At 39.4% G+C, this 19,821-nt stretch overlaps 1 protein-coding gene across 6 annotated transcripts in view; it reads right to left on the bottom strand.

Moving 5' to 3' along the window:
- Positions 1–2,972: 2,972 nt before the first annotated feature.
- LOC306863290 (SH2/SH3 adapter protein Nck1-like) overlaps positions 2,973–19,821 on the bottom strand; it is a 45,354-nt gene continuing 28,505 nt past the window's right edge. For 3 of the 6 annotated variants that reach the window (XM_079406541.1, XM_079406540.1, XM_079406543.1), the window contains 2 exons: positions 7,551–8,269; positions 4,506–7,435 (listed from right to left, as the gene is read on the bottom strand). In XM_079406541.1, the coding sequence (XP_079262667.1) occupies positions 7,235–7,435; positions 7,551–8,269 (920 nt within the window). In that variant the 3' untranslated portion in view covers positions 4,506–7,234. Of the gene's footprint in view, positions 7,436–7,550; positions 8,270–15,467; positions 15,621–19,821 lie in introns of those variants that run through there. The other 3 variants (XR_013783667.1, XM_079406542.1, XM_079406539.1) reach the window with 3 other exon arrangements.

The following is a 19,821-nucleotide window of genomic DNA, read 5'->3' on the forward strand; positions in this document are numbered from 1 at the left end:
TTTAAAATATATTCAAATTGAATATTAATAGCAAGAATTAAAGTGTGACAAACTGCTAAATATTCTATATGATGATATACCTGCTGCCTTGCTGGAGCTTTGAGTTCATGTTTATGATGTTGAACTGCCTTAGCAGCCTCCCTTTGCTCTCTCTTTCTCCTTTTTTGTGAAGGCATTTGTTTTAACAAAGTGTGCCAACAACAGCAAATGTGGTGTCATTTATATTAGATCTGATCGGGTACAATACATTTGATTATACATTCGAAGAACAGATATTCTGTACAAGTTATGACTTTGAACAAATCCTTACCGACAGTAATACATAAACTACCAAATTACTAATTCAGCGAATCATCCACTGACTGTAATGTGGATTGCAATGCATCTACCTGTTAATGCTTCGGCCTTTGGGAAGAACCGTCTCCAGAGAAGCAGGCACACAGATCGTGAGTGATGCCGCGGAGCGGATTCGCAGAATCAGTGGATCTTTAGCGGAGCGCTTGAGCTTTTTGGGGCACTTCAGCCGATGAGGGCAGAGGGGCAGTGGCCCTGGTCAAAGTACTGTTAACTCGCATTATATGAATCACCAAGAACCACAGTTTCAACTAAAAATCTTCTAAAAAAAAAAAAATTTGTGGGTGAACTATACCTTTAAGTTTAAATGTATGCACTTTGATTCACTTTATCGTATTTTAGGCTCATTAATGGTTAAGTATTTTGGAAATGTAAACACTTCTCAGTATATTGATTTGGTCACGCAGACATTTCCATAGAGCGATCACGAATCACCAGAGGCCTGAAGCAGTGAAAAGCAGCATTACACAGCTGGCTGCTGATGTGGCAGATGTCTGAGTGTGGCTCAGGATGAAACCACAGATGAACAAAAGAGAGGATGCCTGTGGTTCGGTCACTGCTTTCTGAGGAGAAACAATAAGAGTGAGGAGCTGAAAGGGTCATAGGGTCAACACATATATTCCCTTATGAGCCTTTCCTTTGAGCGATTCTTCTAAGAATCTGAATGATTCAATTTTGAGGTATTATGGGATCACTTGCCATCCACTTTAACAAATTGTGTGCTGAATTATTCTGAATGTTGAAATTAACAATATATGCATCCCAATTTGCATACTTCTATGCAATAAAAAGATGCAATTTGCTTGATTGTATGTAATAAGACTGGCTGTGTTTAAAATAGCACACTATTCTTACTGTTGCTGCAGTATGTACTAGCATTCAAAAGTTTGGGGTCAGTGTGATTATTTGTTTTTGATTTTGAAAGGCATAGGCTGCATTTATTTGATCAAAAGTACAGTAATAATGTGAAGTATTATTACAATTTAAGATATTTTCTATGTGAATATTTAATGCATTTTTTACCGGGATGCAATGCTGAATAAATAAATTTCAGATTTTGCTGCTCAAGACATTTCTTAATGTTGAAACAGCTGCTTAATATGTTTGTGGAAGCTGTGAAACTTTTTCATGACCCGTTGATGAATAGAAAGTAAAAATGATAATACTTTTGTAACACTATAAATGCTGTCACCGTTGGTTAATTTAATGTGTTCTTGGTGAAAACACTATTACTGACCCCAAACCTTTGAATGGCAGTATAGTTTGCACAGAATGCAGATTTTATGAATGAGAGCTTAGACTTGTGTATCCCACAATTCAATGCACTCGACTTGACCTTCCATCCAGAGTGGTGGGTGAACGAAGTAATACTCGCTTGTTGTGATTTTTCACATCTCTTGCTTCACTTATTTGATTGGTCTTGAATTTTCCACATACATTATATATAAGAAAAACACATGAAGGTAATAATTGGAAACCAGAATTACTGTTAAAATGTGTAGAATAAAGCCGTACTGCTTTACTTACTCTGAAAAAGTACAAGTATACAGTGTAAGATATAGTATACAATTTCGAACAGCCAGAATGGTAGAAACGACCACATTATAAAATTCTGAACCAGAACCCATTTAAATGCTTGGAAGCATTAAAGCCTCTACATAAATGTATTACTATTTTTATTGAGAAATTTAAGGATTATACAATTATCTGCTGTGGCAGTTTCAGCCTTGTATTGCTTGCTTTTATAAAATTATTGAAAATTCATTACAGCATTGTCACAAACCACTACTCTTTCTATAGTGCAAGGGTTAATAGGGCATTATTAGCCTAAACACCACATATATAGTATGGCATTTGGAATCACTAGGATTTGGGATTCACTAATGCTGATTTACAAACTATAGGATGGATTGCATGAGTCCAGGAATGACATCACATGTTGGCCACCGGAGGGAGCAATTGAGTTGGCATCTGTAGCCATCAACCTCTTTCAAAAGAAAAACACTAACAGTATTATCAAATAGTGTATTGAGTTATGGCTTTGCTCTCTCAACACATGATGCAATTGCCTAATAAGGACCAAGTGTTTGCATGGCTTTCTTGCTTGATTTCCTGTGAATGTGAAAACCAGTGAGTTTCTGGACATTCTACAAAACTAGTTGAGAAACTTTCATTACAGTTTGCCTTATTCAATATAACTTACTGCATGTTGCAACGCAATAATAGGGATTTTTCACTGGCTTTGGTTGCGAAAGCATGGGGAGTACATTTATGTATTTAGGGAACTATGCAGACGCAAGTAATCTCGCTGGTAATGGTCACACAGTGCTCCTGCTGTTCTCTATCAAGTCCTTTCTCTTCCCATAGCTCACATTGTTTCAGTATGAATATTGCCTGTTTTTTGTCTTAATTGTCTCATGCACAGCATGTGTAAAGTCATTATGATTCAGCAGGTCTTCATTAAATGCCAGAAATATCATTTCCATAGCAGTGGAACAGAAAATCATGCTGGATAACTTATTTCAAATGACATTTACTCATTAAGCCTTTATATATAGTTTTAACCTCTGAAATTGTGACACCACATTTATGCTCTGACATTAAAGAGATGTCAAAATTGATTGATGCAGTTTATTTCTTCCTTTGTACAGTCTAAGCTCTTAATGGAGACAGTGAGCATACAACTACATTTGATTTTCACAGCACCTCCAGGCCCTTTTACAGAAACGGTTCACTCATAGTTCAGACAAAATGAGGTTACTCAATAAAACTGGTCAATTCAGCGCACAACATCAACTGTGCATGCTTTTCAGTAGAGGATCCAAGGGCCTGAATTCAGAATTCATTCTTTTGTAACAAAATTAAGTTTATAAAGGCAATGCTTTCTCTATTTCTTTTCTCAGATAGCTTGAATAAAAATCCAAAGGTAGATGGAGAAATATCAAGTCAACATGATTGATAACAACAGTACCTTTTTCAATTTCTAGGTACCTCATAAGCTGACAGGTATATCTAGCCGTCAACAGCACAGGTATACTCTTATATCCAGCACAAATACTAATAGGTAACCATGTTTTCTGGGCCTACTTACCTTAGTCAAGAGTAGATGCAATATTTGGCACAAATTAAAGATGTGAAGCGAAGATTTAGTTTTGTTGCCAACTGAAGGGTGTCCAATCCTGGTCTTGGAGAACCCCCAACACATTTCAGATGTGTCCCTAATCAAACACACCTGATTCAGCTCAGTGGTAAAGACACCAATACCTCAACCGTGTGTGTCAGATAAGAGAGACATCAAAAACGTGCAGTGTTGGGAGTTCTCCAGGACCAGATTGAGAACCACTGTCTTAGGCCATGTCCACACATACACGGATATTTTTATAAATTGAGTTTTTCCTTCTGTTTATAAAAAAATCTCCGTCCACATGAAAAAGCAAAAGCATGCTATGAAGCACTGACAAGACCATGCCAAACCAACAGGTGGCGATATAATCTCAACCGTAAAGCCATGTTGGCCAATCAGAAGCCTGAAAAAGTCTCCAGCAGGCAGAGATAACAGTGCATGCTCCAACGTCACAAGCTAAAATCTCTGGATTTTTTCCTCTTTTTTTGAAAATCATCATCCTGGCAGGTTCGTGACCTGGTGCTGCGTTTGCGTGTGGACGAATGGCCAAACCGCAGTTTATAATACCCGTGTTCGTGTGGACAGGGCCATAGATGGCAAACTTCTTGCAGAATTTACTTCCAACACACCTGAACCAGCTAATCAAGGTCTTCAGGATTACTAGGAACATCCACACAAGTGTGTTGGAGCTAAACCCTGTATGAAAGTGGACCCTTCAGGAACAGGACTGAACACCCCTGGTATAACCCACTGAACTTAAATATGGCTTTTACTCCAACTAAGTTCTATAGGGTCTTTCGCACTGCTTTAGTTCCAAAACTATAAGTACAGTACCTTTTTTTGCGCGAACTATTTCCCAGTACCATTTAAAGGGTTGCATTCGCACAGACAGTGGGTACTAAGAAGTGACGTTAGCCAGTAGATAGCAACGTCATTTGTATGCGGCGTTCAACAACGTAAACAAAGAAGAACAACAGGAGGATGGAGGATGCTGTGATGGGAGCTGTGTTTTAGTTGTTTCGCGGGTTTCACAATAATGGACATGGAATTTCGTCGTATATGTCAAGCGATTGAAAGAATGGAAAGGAGGACTAAGAAACTCCAACGACAATTTGCAGTCTTACATTTCATTGAGGCTGATAGAAGCACAAAACGCCGTAGACGAAGTCTTCAGGTAAATGCCGTTTATATACAATGTTTACACAGTATATTTTTACACAGCGTTTTAAATCATGGCGGTGAGGGCGTTTTCGTACGCGTTTAGCCAATCAGCGTACACTTACGTCACGGATAGTTCCTAGAACTGTTTTAAACCCTACTCTGAAGTAGGAGCTAATTTAGTTCCTCCAAACGGAGTTCCTGGAACTAAAACCATTCCTAGTTCCCGCGGTCCGAATACGCCAAAAAGTGGGTAGTTCCACAATTAGTTCGGGTACTATGAAAAGGTTCCTGCGGTGTGAAAGGCCCTTATATCAGGGATTTCCAAACCTGTTCCTGGAGGGCCACTGTTCTGCAGGGTTTAGTTCCAGGCTTCCGGTCTTAATTAAACACACTTCCAGGGCTTCAGACTCACTAGAAACGTCCAGGCAAGTGTCTTGAAGCTGGTTAGAGCTAAATTCTGCAGGACGTTGGCCTTCCAGGAGCAGGATTGGACACCCCTGGTCTGTATGGTAAGGTCACTTAAGTCAGGAGACAAATCATGGTAAGTTCCACAATAGAGATATGATCAGAACATGGTCCGTGCACATCTGTCACTTATTAGGGGTGTATTACGCACATGCAAAGTGATACTCAAATGACAACGTGTGCATCTTATAATAGCATTTTGGTTCTAACATCTGAGATGAAGGCACATTTTAAAGCACAAACTATCTGATAAGACTACACGTCTCAGATATCCCTCATTAAAACAAGTGGATCTCAACTGGTTGATCAAAACCCAAAATTTGGTTGCAGGGTTGTTTTGATAGGGTCTTGGTAGACGTTATCCAACAAGTACTTGTTGCTTGGTATCCCCTTAGCCTCAAAAACCATTACCAAACTACTCAAGGCAGTAGAAAATTTATACGGTTTGGTAATGTTCAGTCACCACTTGGTCCTGAAGCAAAACCTGTTGAGAACCACTTGACACACTCTGAACTGGTCACATTGATAGAAATCGGACATTTCCACTTAATTCAAGATTAAATAACTCGAGCAAACTCTGCATGTCTCAGCACTTTTTTTTCTCCACACACTCCACAAAAAAATCCCCATTCCTCAACTCTCGCCCCAGTCCAGCTCCGAACAGCTGGAGAAGTAATTACGGTCGTAGTGATGGTCCCCTGGAGAAGAGCCCAGATAAGTCTTCAGAAAAGAAACTTCTATGTTTTTCCAACTTGAATCAGATACGTGTCCAGGGAAGTGTCTTTCCCATTCCCTGGTCCTCCAAACATACTTATCTATGAAGTTTTACATACAAACATCTGATCCTCAATGGAACATCTCTTACCATTTATCATAGTATAAACTGTTGAAAACTAAAAGGAAGCAGCGCTGTGGATCTTTATCGCCAAGCGAAGTGGATCCTTCCTTGAAACCTGAGCACACAATGCTGCCTTCATGCTGACACGCTTTCATTCATCCTCTACACTACAATACGTATGCTCATTTGAGAAAGTGAACAACCAAACGAGTGCAAAGAAAAGGCAAACACCTGATGAAGCATTAAACCAATCCACCACCACCACCGATAACTAAAACCATACCCATTGCATCAGTTGTAATGCGATTGCAGCCTTGATCATGAAAGACAGCTTTTATTAGTAAAACACAATCAAAGACCTATTGTGTATACCAATGTGGTTTTATCTTCTTTAATCTTCGGTCATGGCATTGCAATTTAGGCTCCAATGAAGATCTGAAAATCTTGCACAAACTCCCATATTCATTCAAATAAATGTCTAGTAGAAGACGTTAATCACAGCTAAACCCTTTGACAAAGCAGAGACATATATATGGCATGGCGTGTACTGACAGATCCAAGATGTGGATAAATTTAGGACTAGCTGACCAACCAAAATAATCAGCACCTTGTTTGTCAGGGAGGCAGAACGTCTGAAACTTTACCCCTGATAAATACAGATGTCATCCTCAACAAGACCTCAAGCTTGTTTTAATGTTGGAAACATGCAGTTGCAAGACTATAGTTCAACATTAATCCCAAAAAGATTGTGCCTAATTCTGAATATTGGTTTTGGTCACTCACTTTTATTGTTGGAGCATTTTGCAGAAATATTGATTCCTAATAAATATAGCAGATTACGTCAATTTCAACCGTTCTGTGTGGTTCAGGCAATGCAGGCAGTAACAGACAGTATGTGAGACCTTTGAAACATGTTGAGCAACGGTCTTCTGCAGTCAGGACTTAAACAGCAGAAACTTGAAAGGACAGTTAAAAAATTGGCAGGGAAGTAAAAGAACAAATGAAAAATACATTTTCGAAATCAATGAAAAGAATATATATTAACAAAAGAAGACATAGGTTGTAATTCTAATACATGTTGACATCAAAATACACCGCATCACCTATGGTCTAAACATACTGTATTTTGATACATTGGGTGTATCCCTCAATGAAATTCGAGCAAGTTTCCGAGCGAATGAATGGGAGTCCATTGTCCGTCTCTCCCTGTACCTCCCATTCTTGGAATGCTTGATATTCCCAGTCTGTCTGGAAGTGTAGACACTGTTAACTGGATGTTCTTTCTACTTGGATCAGGAGGCAGCCATAGCCTTGACCAGGTAGAGTTTGTCGCCCTGTTCGCTGGTGAAGATGGGCGCCTTTTTGTAGTGTTCCACCAACTCCTCCATTGAGTTAAACTTGCGTTGTCCAATGCAGTACAGGTTGTCCTTCAGTTGGACTTTGAAATGCTTGTTTTTGGACTGAGCTTTCAGCGATATTGAAAAGTCATTGGGCTATAAAAAGAAAACATAGGGAGAAAAGGAAAAAAAATCATTTAGACCAACTGCTGAAAGCAGGAATCTTAGTATATTTATCAGAATAAAAGAAGGAATGTTTCGGTCTACTTACTGAGGACTCACTGTCCCGGATAAGAAAGTCTCCCTCTGTGCCCCTCTGGTTGAGTGCCACCTCTGCCTGATGACGCGTCACCTTCCCATAGTACCACTGCTTGCCAGCGAAGCGTCCACTGGACGAAGGCTCAATGTAGTCACAGTCAGGTGTGGGCGGCCCGGCCATGCTGGCTGAGTTGTGCGACTCCTGCAGAACAGTCACGTAGTTCTTCGGCACAAGTCCCATCTGCCCATCAGCTTTGCGACACTTCCACCACTCGGGGTCATTTTCTGGCTTCTCCACAACATCCATAACTTCCCCCTTCTCAAAGTTCAGCTCTTCATCGTTGCCCGAGCTGAACGGGTAGAGTGCCTGTACTGTGTTCAGCACCTGGTTGCCGTTTGCACTATGAACAACAGCAGCCAATTTCTCAGACAAGCCGGCGGAGTCGTTGCTCGCTGATCCGTCTGCATCCTCCGTCACGTAGTTGGATGGAAACCATCCTGAATGGCCGCTGTAGCTCCCCCTCCACCAGCCATCACTGCACTTCTCCATGACGATGACCCTTGTGCCTTTAACCAACGACAATTCATCTTCCCGCTCGGCCGTGTAGCTGAATTTGACTAGTGCAGGAAGGTTTAGGTCATACAGTCGTTCGCCATTGTCCTGGTAGAAGTCAGAGTCCGCGTTGGAGGCCGTTTCACGCATGCCTGTCTTCCGTTTCACCTTGCCGATTCCTGCATACATAAAGAAAGAAGAACCATTCAGCTTTTCCCAAATACACAATCAGTGTCCCTTCTTTGTACTCAACTACTTGTACTTGTATTATTATTATTTAAAACAGTTGAGTAATGTTTATCAGGATTCTTTGATGAATAGAAAGATCCAAAGATCAGCATTTATCTGAAATAAAAAGCTTTTGTAACATACACCATACCATTCAAAAGTGTGGCGTCAGTATTATTATTTTATTGTATTATTTTGGAAAATAAATTATAGAAATTAATAGTTTTATTTAGCGAGGATGGTTTAAATTGATCAAAAGTGATGATAAAGACATTTATAATGTTACAAAAGAGTTCTATTTCAGATAAATGCTGTTCTTCTGTGAATGAACAGCACTGATTGAGGTACCGAACCCCCAAATAAACCCTTGGCGCCGCAACAAAAATGGCTGCCCGCTACTCCAGTGTGTGTCACCTCACTCACTCACTCAGAAGCATACACCTGACACCTTCAAATGGTTTTGTATCAGTTCTTTATACTGAGAAAAAGCTTATGCAATACCTTTATGACTGCACTACTGTCCATTAGAAAATAACATTTAACTAAAGGCATCTGTCAATCAAAGCCTTGATCGGAAATGAAAAATGTGTTGAGAATCTCTTCAGGGGGTAATTTCATCACCCCCGCGCCCTGCACTCATTCCATTCTTGTTGAAATTATCTGTGAAACCAAAGAGCATTGTATTTTGATACAAGCACCAACAGGCAGGGCACGAGTGAAAGGAGAACTTGTCCAAACACATGTTACAGTGCAGTCAGGCTTGTGTTTTCATACTGACAGGGGTTCACAGTAGCTATCAGCTCCCGCCTGCTTGAGCAATGTGTCCTCTCTTAGTAAACACGGGCGCTAGTCCAGTTTCAAAACCACTCAATTACAACCAACAAATCATGTTCTCACCACTTCTTACCACTCATAGATCATATGACAAGCTGTGTATTTTAGCCTTCCTCCTTGATCATGGAAATGATTCAATTATTCCCATGAGAACAAGCATGTAGGAGCAACAGAACAATTCTGCAAACAAAAAGAAATGCTTGCTGACAATACAAAAAAATATAGCCGCCATGATACAAGGGTGCAAGTTTATTTTTAACAAAGGTTCTTTATCATTTGCCACCTGTCTCGCACAGCTGTGTGGTCTAGTTCTGTTATTCAGAGAAAAGTACAATTAACTGCAAAGAGACACTGGAATGATTACCACACCCATCGTCCTCCTCCACGAGGAAGGAATGAGCGAGGGAGTGTTGGGTTAGGTTCATGGATACTGTCGGGGATTCCGGCTTGTCTGACCACATTAGGTCAAGCCAAGTGGGCTGATCTGGAGGATTAATGAAGAGTATCTGACCCCGAGGCCTTTTGACCATGTTGGCGGGTTTGGCAAAGGTTTGTGAATAGTGTTACTGTGCAGGAATGTCCACTTGGCAGTGAAGTTTGCACCGGCCCAATTCAAAGGCCCAAGGACAGACAAACACTCTTTCTCTTTACATACTTTACCGCAGCAACAAAATTATGGTACCGGATGGTAGTACCGTGGTAATTTATAGAATACAAAATGCATGGCACTTCAAAAAATACCATGGTATTACAATAGTATCTCTTCTTAAAAAAACAGCTTAAACTAGCCCAAGGTTGTTTGTTTGCTGGTCTAAGATGGTTTGCTCAAAGTAAGCCAACCCCCACTAAAACCATCAGACTAGACCATTCTCACCAGGGGAAACCAAACCACACCAAATTACTTTAGGGTGGTTTACCCTGTTTTCAACATGGAAGTAGGCAAACTCAGCCTTTATATTTCAAATGAATATAGGCTACCTGTAGGCACTGTTCAAGAATAATACTTACCCGATGTGATTTAACAAAACTTGACACCCAAAAAGCAGGTGAAACCTTGGAACCACTCTTATCTAATCTAAAAGGAAATCACCCAATTTACTTTATGCTTACTCAGGGGTTAAAGGTTAACAGAGTGAGAACAAAGCTTTTCCAACGGCTCGTTCTGCTTTCAGCGAGATGCTCATCACAGCTCGAGGCCAGAAGAATTCACTCTGTGCTGGTGGACACCTCTACTGCCTGATTTGCATTACAAATGTATGAAATCCCAAACCAAGATGTATTTGCCTCTGGCCTCCAAGCTATGTCTGATTAAGGGGACTGACATTTGCATGGTAAATGTGAGCAGGAAGTGAATGTGAAGTGTACGAGCGATACTAACTGGAGCATTTAGTGCCCCATGCGTGAACGTGTTGGTGCATGTAACCGTGGGTGTGTGACTCTTCTGACAGCATGAGTTCAACTCGTCTACAAATTCAAAAGGCTTTTCTTAAAGGGACAGTTCACCCAAAAATGAAAATTCTGTTACAGTTTATTCACTCTCATGTCATTCCCTTCCTATGACCATATCATTAGGTCAGCTAGTTGATGAGAACCAGATCAGTATGATTTATGACAGAATCATTCAGAAAGGTTTTATAAACGGATCAACTGATTCATTAAAAAGATCCAAATAAAAAAGTAGTTAGCTACTTTTTCAGTAACATCAAAAAGAACATCATTTAATGAGTGCCATCACAAACCTAGACCTGGAATATAGTGAAAAAGTTTAGTTTTATTGTATTTTTTGAAGTGTTTTTGTGATTTGAAAGCTTAACTAATCGAAAAGAGTGACTAGAACAATTCTTAATTTCTCCAAAAGAAAGTCATACAGTTTGGAAAGACATAAGGGTGAGTAAATGACAAAATGTTCACTTTCAAGTGATCTAATTCATGAAATAAATAAGGAAAATTTGAATGAAGAAGTGAATAAATGCATGTTCAAATATACAAGGATTACGACGGCAAACTTCAAGTTGTCACTTGTTAAAAAAGGCAACTGATCTCGGGTGTGTGAATGTTCAGACCAGTGGTGGGTTTCTTGAGCATGATACGACTGATGTTGTTTCTCGAGACAGGAGAAGTAATCCACATCCACTCAGTCATCGCATTAGTCAGTCTACATGGTCTCTAGGGAGCTGACATGGGCACTTTACGCAAGTTTGTTTTCAATTCTCTTAACTAACACTTCTAGACAGTAACCAACCACATCAGCACAAACACACAATTTCGCAAACAGGTTGGATCACACATGGCGGGTGTATCCCACATAAGTATATGCCTTTTTTTAACACTTGGAATTGTTCTTTTTAAAAACAGATCTGTGCATGTGTTGAAGATTATGTTAATGATGCTTGTCCATAATGCAAAGAGGTTTGGTCCACCCCAAGTCTGATATTCTAGTCTCTATGAGTCCATGGATGTGCTGCTGAAAGAACAAAACACATTGTATTGAGCCATGGTGTGTTTCCTGAATACAGATTTTCCTGGATTCCTATGGAGGTTGCTCAGGAAGGAAGCTGCACGCTTTGTATGGTCATAGCTCAACATATCTGTTTTATTACAATTATAAATCAAGTTTGACCAAAAACTGTCATTTGCAACTAACTGGCAACCATCACAATTTTTAAAATCCTTAGTTTCATCTAAAGCTTCTATTCCACCCGCCCGGCGGCCCAACACTACATCCGCTTCCCTTCCAAGTCTTTCCTCTGAGTGCAACATGAGCTGACTTAGATTAGTTGTTTCCTATGGTGAGTTCATCCTATTGTTCTCCAATATAAGGCTGAACTCCATTTAAAAAACAACCTACGGTTATGAATAGGTGGATTTTATGCTAGGTAAATAAATGACATGAAAGTGTGGCAGATAAACATAACCTAAGTCTAGTTTAAAAAAAAGGTATTGTGGTAGTATCATGGAAAATGTATCATTTCAGATGGTTACATTATGTATATATACATAATGGTACTTAATGATGACCATATTGTGTTTACAAGTTGCTTAAATGTACTAAATAAAGAATTTTTGTCATGGTATGGTACACGTCCACATGACAGCTGCCTACAAAAATCATACAAGAATGAGAAAACCCAAGAAGAGATTGTGTCGTATTCATTTTTTTAGATTTTGCACAATGTGCCCAAGTGTTTGAATGAAGGAGATGCAAGCAAAACTGTGAAAACAGGAAAGAAAAATCACTTGGACTTCGAATGTAAAAAGCTGGGCTCAAAGCCGAGCGGAAAAACTAAGACATTCTTTTAACTCAAAAAAGACGAGACATCAAAAGGCCTCCAATGACAGTGACTGTAAACCACAGAGCCCTCTTCAACTGCTCAAGACCGTGTGCACATCACATGCTCGCTCGATCAAAAACAATCTGCAATGAACAGACCTCGAAAATCATTTTAACTTCCCTAAATGAAACCCGCAAATGCTCAACATCAGCTTAAAAACCTAGATAATACAAAAACAGATTCAGCAATAATAGGGGGAAATTCTAAGAAACACCAGGGTCATATTTCATCCCAACAATAAACAAAAATAAAAGATAATAATGGCTATTTTAGTTCAAGTTTGATGACATTTATTGTTTCTTAGTCAAATGTCTTATTTATATACATAATTGAGATTTGCTAAATGTTTAACATCATATAAAATGTACTCATATATACAGTTTCTATGATTTATTTGATTAATAAGTATACACAAATTCTACAAAATATAATGTATGTATTTCTTCTGATTTTGAGGTGAAACATTCAGTGAGATTGGCCGTTATAAGCACTGACACTCATTTCTGGTGCAGGTACTCTAATGACACGCTGGTATAAATAGCCTCTGTTGCACATCTGTGCTTGTTTGGCTAGAGAGCTCCTCAGGGAGTCAAACGGGGGTCACAGCCCATCCACGTATGCAGCACCACCAGCCTGCTGTGTGTTTTAGTCAGGAACACTCCAGAGAGCCATCAGCACTTCCTGTACACGTCTTGTGTGAGAGGACGCTAGCATCTGAATTAAAGCTGCGCATTATCTGCTGGTGTTTTCCATCAGCTTTATAAGTGGTGGAGTGGGAAGTGGAGAAAAACAGACGGATGGGCTGACGCTGCAGTGAATCAACAATCCAGTTTCCTCACTTCCTCCCTCACAGGCTCCAAAGAACTGAGGAGAAATCGGTCTCAAATTAGAGCACTTCCGCTACGAGCGGAGGCTGTGCGACAGGAAAAGAGAGAAAGGGTGAGATGGAGTTGAAAAAGCATGCCAAAAGCTAAGACCACCTCTCAGGATGGGTTTCAATGATGAGCTTAAAGAAAAGGAATAGTTCACACAAACATGAAAACTCATTTTGTCGCCAACTGTCGTTCAAACGCATATTTTCTTCTGTAGAACCCAAAATGAGATATTCCTTTAAAGAAACATTTGTGTTGACATATTTAAATACGGCACATTTAGGTTTAATGTCATCAAATGCCAAACACTGTTGATGGTCGCATGTCATGTGGCTACATGCATGGACGAATGAGAATTAAGAGCGTATGAGCGTGAACTAGGCACCAATAATCCAGCCAAAACAATATTTATTGTCATATCGATGAGTTCTTGATTATAAAATGCTATACTATTTAGTTTAAATGAACTGGAAATAAAACAAATACTACAAATGAATTTAGGCATCAAAAATGTGAAATATGCTGAAAATTACATTTAATAATGTTATTAAATTATTACTGTAAAATGCAAATGCATTGCTTTGCTTCAGAAGGCCTTTATTAAAAAATTCACTTTAAGTGTGTGTTAGATGACCATGAAGGTAATCTAAATGTAAAATAGAGAAAATTAGCAATTAATAATATTAAAATTATAAAAATAATATTAAAAACGTTCAAAGTTCTGGGTTCAATAGGATTTAAGATAATTGTTGTATGTTGCTGTTGTTGTTTTTTCCAGCAAGGACACTTGGAATTGATCATAAATGACAGTAAAAGACATTTATAATATCAATTCTAACACAAAGAATCCTGTAAAAATGTATCATGGTTTCCAAAAAAATATGAAGCAAAATGACTGTTTTGAACATTAATAATAAGAAATATCTTACTATATTAATATTAGAATGATTTCTAAAGGAAATGTGACACTGAAGACTCGAGTAATGAAGCTAAAAATGTGGCATTAATACATAAAAATATTCAAATTGAAAACAGCTATTTTAAATTGTTTGAAAAAAAATGTGTTTATTTAATAAATGTAGCCTTTGTGAACAAAAGAGAATTCTTTCAAAAACAAACATTAAAAAAAAAAAAAAAAACTTACCATCCCCAAACTTTTAGCTATAATAGTGATAACCAATATTAATATGGCTCATATGGGTTTTGAAATAAAATAAGTTTTTGGGTGCACAGTCCCTTTAAGACACAATTTCATTCCGATGCACTTCAAACACGACCGCATTGCATCCTACGGTCCTTCAGCATCTTTTAATACACGCCGGCAAGACACTAAACTGTCTTTACTGCACAGCTACAGAAAGACGCACATCAGTCCTGTCAGTGACTGCAGAAACTAATAACATATTCCTCCAGCGGCTGTCCCAGAAGAGATATGAGCTTCATCAATCAGCTCCAGCGGTATGGATGACACAATGCTTTCAGTGTTTCACCGAGAGCTGACATCGGCCCGCTGACACGAGGAAACCCCACAACACCCAAACTACAGAAAAACATCGAGAAGGACCGGTGGGCTTCAGAACCAAACTTGATTAAAGAAGGCTTGGGCTGGGAGAGAAAATTCCGGTTGAGTGTAACAGGAGAGTTTAAGTGCACAAAGAAGAGTGGAAGTTCTTTACACTGTGTCGATTGCAGTGTGTGTGTGTGTGTGTGTGTGTGTGTGTGTAGTGCAATTACAGGCTTTTCAGAGCACTGCCCGCCCAGCTGCTCGACTAACACACAGAGAATGACGGGGAAAAATAGGAGACTTTCTAAGCCAACTTGCCTGTTTGCGCATATTTGGTTTCCAATCAAATAAAAAAAAAAGGTAAAGTGTGTACTAATGACAGATTAATAAAAAAGGGAGTAAAAATAGTGTGTGTGTGTGTGTGTGTGTGTGTGGTGGGGGTTACTGAAACTCCCACTGAGCTCAGAAGGGAAAAGCCTTTCAAACTTCCCTAATCTTGCAACCAAGAATGTCTCAATGCAAACTCAATCCAAGCTAAAACTTTCAGCGCTGTCAGCTTTCTAGACAGGCGATAGAATAAGGAGGAGAGAAAAGTGGCAAAACTCACGAAAGAAGTGTTTGAAGAGGTTAGCCATATCCATTTTGGGCTATCCCAGCGACTCGGCACTTCCCTCTGCAGCTGTGCAACTATTCCATGTGAAACACCCTCCTGCGAGTGAACTGCTCTCCGCCTGCACAACAATCTGCTGCCTGACCTCGTGACCAGTGTGGACCAATCACAATCAATCCCTCCTTTAGCAGGACTAGTCTGCCCCCATAAACACATAGGGAACTCATGGCGACTATCAGGCAACCCTGTCCCTGACTGCCAATATCAGTCTGCTTTAACAAACAAAATACAGCTTTTTATTCTGTTTTCACATTTGATCAGCCTCCAATGATTGATATTCATTGACAGCAGCAGGTTTGCACAGAACGAGCCATGACCACCCAGTCTGTTCATCCTAAAACAAGAACATGTTACAAGTTTGGACATGCTATTAATGTGGTATTCTTTAAAGTACCATGAAAATACCAAAATGATTACCATATTTATGTGCAACATACTAAAATGCTATTAGCATCTGATATCAGCATTTAATACAGAAAAACCCCACAAACTTAATAGTTGAAGTACATAATCATTCATATTAAATAGGCAAGTTATGTAATTTAAAAACTGAAAAGGTAACCGGGTTGCAAATTTAGCCTCAATTAAACTGTCACTTCATAGGTACTAGCTAGTGTGAGATTTTGTTATAGTTATTAATAAACGTATTTAGTTTGATCATATTTTCTTACAGTAAACCGTGCAGCATGGCTGAAGGTTGAGCAGACTGAATGCAATCAACGCCACAAATGTGATTACGATTATTTGTCATGTGACCCTGGACCACAAAACCAGTCATAAGAGTAAATTTTTTGAAATTGAGATGCATACATTATTTGAAATCCCAATAAATATGCTCTCCGTTGATGTACGGTTCGTTAGGACAGGACAGTATTTGGCTGCGATACAACTATATGAAAATCTGGAATCTGTTTGCATTAAAATAACATTAAACATTATGGCCAGATTTTAAACAAATTATTATATATCCCTCATATAATATATCTGCTTACGGTTCAGAAACTCAAGTAACATATTTTGCTGGTTAGCTATATTTTAGGATTTCTACAGTAATTCATCACTGAATGGATCACCTAAAAAAAATCTATTCAAGGAGTCCTTCATGGGGTCCAGGGAGGTGCAATATGACAGAAAATCTGTGTACGGCAGGACAGGAAGGGCACCTAAAGGTGACAACATATGCAAACACATACGCATACACTTAAAACACAACAACAAACATATAAGAGAAAGCCTTAAAAGCCGCAGCCGCAAAGACAGCGATAGAGAGATGCTATCAGCACACACACAACGCTCATTATACACCTCCAGGCTAAACACAAGAACCCGTTCCTGTTCCTGTGTACCAACAGCACAGACCAACCTCCAGCTAACCACCACAGAAACGCTTTAGGAGTACATCGGTATGTGAAGATTAGATTAAAGTGCAAACATGTGTGGGATTACAAATTTATTAAAATGATAAATCTAGGTTCCAATGTAATAGTATAACTATTTATATAACTATATATAAACTGAAACAGTGTGTTTTACATTTTGAGGTAAAGATGATGACATTCTAAGATGAAGTCAGGCAGCCCAGGTGTCTGAGACATTAACCTTTTGTCTTTAGGCACTTCCTGACCATTTGGGTGATATGGTCAGGCTGATTGGATTAGCATTTATACAGTTGAATAGTTATGCTGATTGAATTAGGACTGGTAACACTCTAGAGTCTGGGGCGGGTTCCTAAACCTGTATACTTCATTTACATGCTTTGTTCCGAGTGTATCCACCTCTATGTAAATCCCTCCCCCTTGAAATGTATATAAACTACAATGTATACTGTTTGAGTCAGACTTGGATGACTACAGCGACTACTGCGAGTTCTCAATAAAGAGTAACTTATCCCAAAGTCTCCTGGTCTCTGCTTTGACGAAGGAAAAAGTTTCCAACAGTTTTGGTGCCGTGACCCGGATAGAGCTCCTCACCTGAATCCAAATTGAAACTTCAAGCTCAAAGATCTGACTGCATTCCAGACTGAATCTTCTGAATCCAGATTGAAACTTCAAGCTCAAAGATCTGACTGTGTTCCAGACTGAATCTTTCTGTAAAACCAAGGGTTGGTGAGTGCCACTCTATCCAAAAGAACCTTTAAGACCAGTACAAATGTATTATCCTCTGCGCCGTCAGAGAAGAGTTAACAGACAGCTGTAGGGTTTGGTTAACTAAGTTATCCTCTAAAGTTTTCTTTTAGAGATGAAATTTATCCTCTGTTCAGGCAGGGAAGATTAGCATTACATGTTAATATTCGTTATCCTCTGTCTAATCAGGGAAGGTTGTTTAACAGACTAGTTTATCCTCTACGTTGCTAGAGAAGGTTTATCCTCTGTAAAGTTAGGGAAGATTTATCCTCTGCTTTACCAGGGAAGGTGATTTATCCTCTGTGTAGTCAGAGAAGATTCATCCTCTGTTCAGGCAGGGAAGATTAGCATTACGTGCTAATATTTGTGACCCTCTGTTCAGGCAGGGAAGAATTGGTTATCCTCTGTTCAGGCAGGGAAGATTAGCATTACGTGCTAATATTTGTGACCCTCTGTTCAGGCAGGGAAGAATTGGTTATCCTCTGTTCAGGCAGGGAAGATTAGCATTACGTGCTAATATTTGTGACCCTCTGTTTCGGCAGAGAAGATTAGCGTAAAGTGCTAGTAATTTGCGTTATCCGTTGCTCTGGCAAGGAAGGTTAACAATAGTTGATGTGTTAACAAGCATACCCTCTGTTGAACAGAGAAGTTTTAGTGTTTTGATTGTGTGGTAACAAAGAAACTCACAATATGTTTAGAAAGAATGCTAGACTGATCCCCACAACTGAAAAAGGTGGTCTAGCGACTCCTTTGTGGTCAGATAGCGAATTCAAATCACTGTTAGGAGTACAAATGAACCTAATAGTCACTGAGAAAGTTAGACAAGAACTAACGCAGAAATATGAGATTCATCCAGACAAGACTTGGTCGGTAGATGAGTGTAAAAAGGTACTAGGAGCATGTATTCGCAAGAACGACGTGAAAGGCATTATATGCTGCCACAGAGAATTTGGTTTAGCGCTAGCTACACAACAGTCTCAGCGTAACTCAGAGCTAGAGGAACAGAACAAAGAGCTCCGTGCTAGAGTATCCTCTTTGACTAAGAAATTGAACCGAAACAAAGCTTCAGCAAAAACTGACGTGGAAGAAGTTAGTCAGCCTGATAACAATTATCCTGACTTAAAAGCTTTCTTTGAAACAGATGTAACCATCCAATCAGTAACTGATGTGCCTGTAGATTCAGTGAAGGTATGTGGCGCTAGGAGAAGATCTCAGGGAATTGAGGGAACTGAAAGTGTTCCTCCCAACTCTTCTGTTGTCCAAATACAAACTGTTGCCAAAGTGCTAGGACCTAAAGATATAGAGAGACTATCCCAGAGTTTACCCTCAGCACGCACAAATTTTTCTGAATTTAGAAGAGCATTGATCAGCAAAATGCGTCTCTACGACATGTCATTGGCAGAAGTCACACAGCTAATGTCAGAAATTCTAACTGAATCTGAATTCAACAGTTTTGAGTCTGCTGTTACTTCTGAACTACAACATGCAAGTAAAGGCGATTTGAGAGAAGGTGTTTTGAAAATTCTAAAGAATATCATGGGACCCAAAATAGACTGGTCCAGAATCACTAACTGTGTGCAAAGGAAAGAAGAAACTGTAAGTGAATACACTGAAAGGTTTTGTCAGTCAGCCGTAACTTACAGTGGAATAGTTGATGATTCTGAAAGTGTGTTAGATGACAAAGGACCCCTAGTCCGCATCTGGGCAGATGGCCTTGTAGCTGAATACAGAAGAGCCTTGCCATTTCTAGATCTAACTTGGTCTAACAGAACTCTCAGAAGTAACCTAGACAGGTTAGCTACTTGGGAAAGAGACTCTGATGTTAAAGCCAGAGTAAAGATTGCAGCAGCATCCTATAAGGTCAATACAGAGAACCACCAGAAACGTAAATGTCCTAAGAAGGAGGGCAGTTGTCATTACTGTGGCAAAACTGGACACTGGATGAAAGAGTGTAGGAAAAGTAAAAAGACATTAGGAGAAATTAACAGCTTTACTCAGCTCCTACTCAGTCTACTTACTTCTCTGAAGCAGCCCCTCCCCACTTCACCGAACTGTTGGAGCAGCTTGCTCAGGTGTTAACTGTTAGGGCTGTGAGTGCTTAACTTCACTAGTAATGTACAACAAAGATGAAAGATCCTTTGTAATTTAAATAACAGGAAGGTGACTGT

Source organism: Barbus barbus (assembly GCF_936440315.1).
Source record: "Barbus barbus genome assembly, chromosome: 44".
NCBI lineage: Eukaryota > Metazoa > Chordata > Actinopteri > Cypriniformes > Cyprinidae > Barbus > Barbus barbus.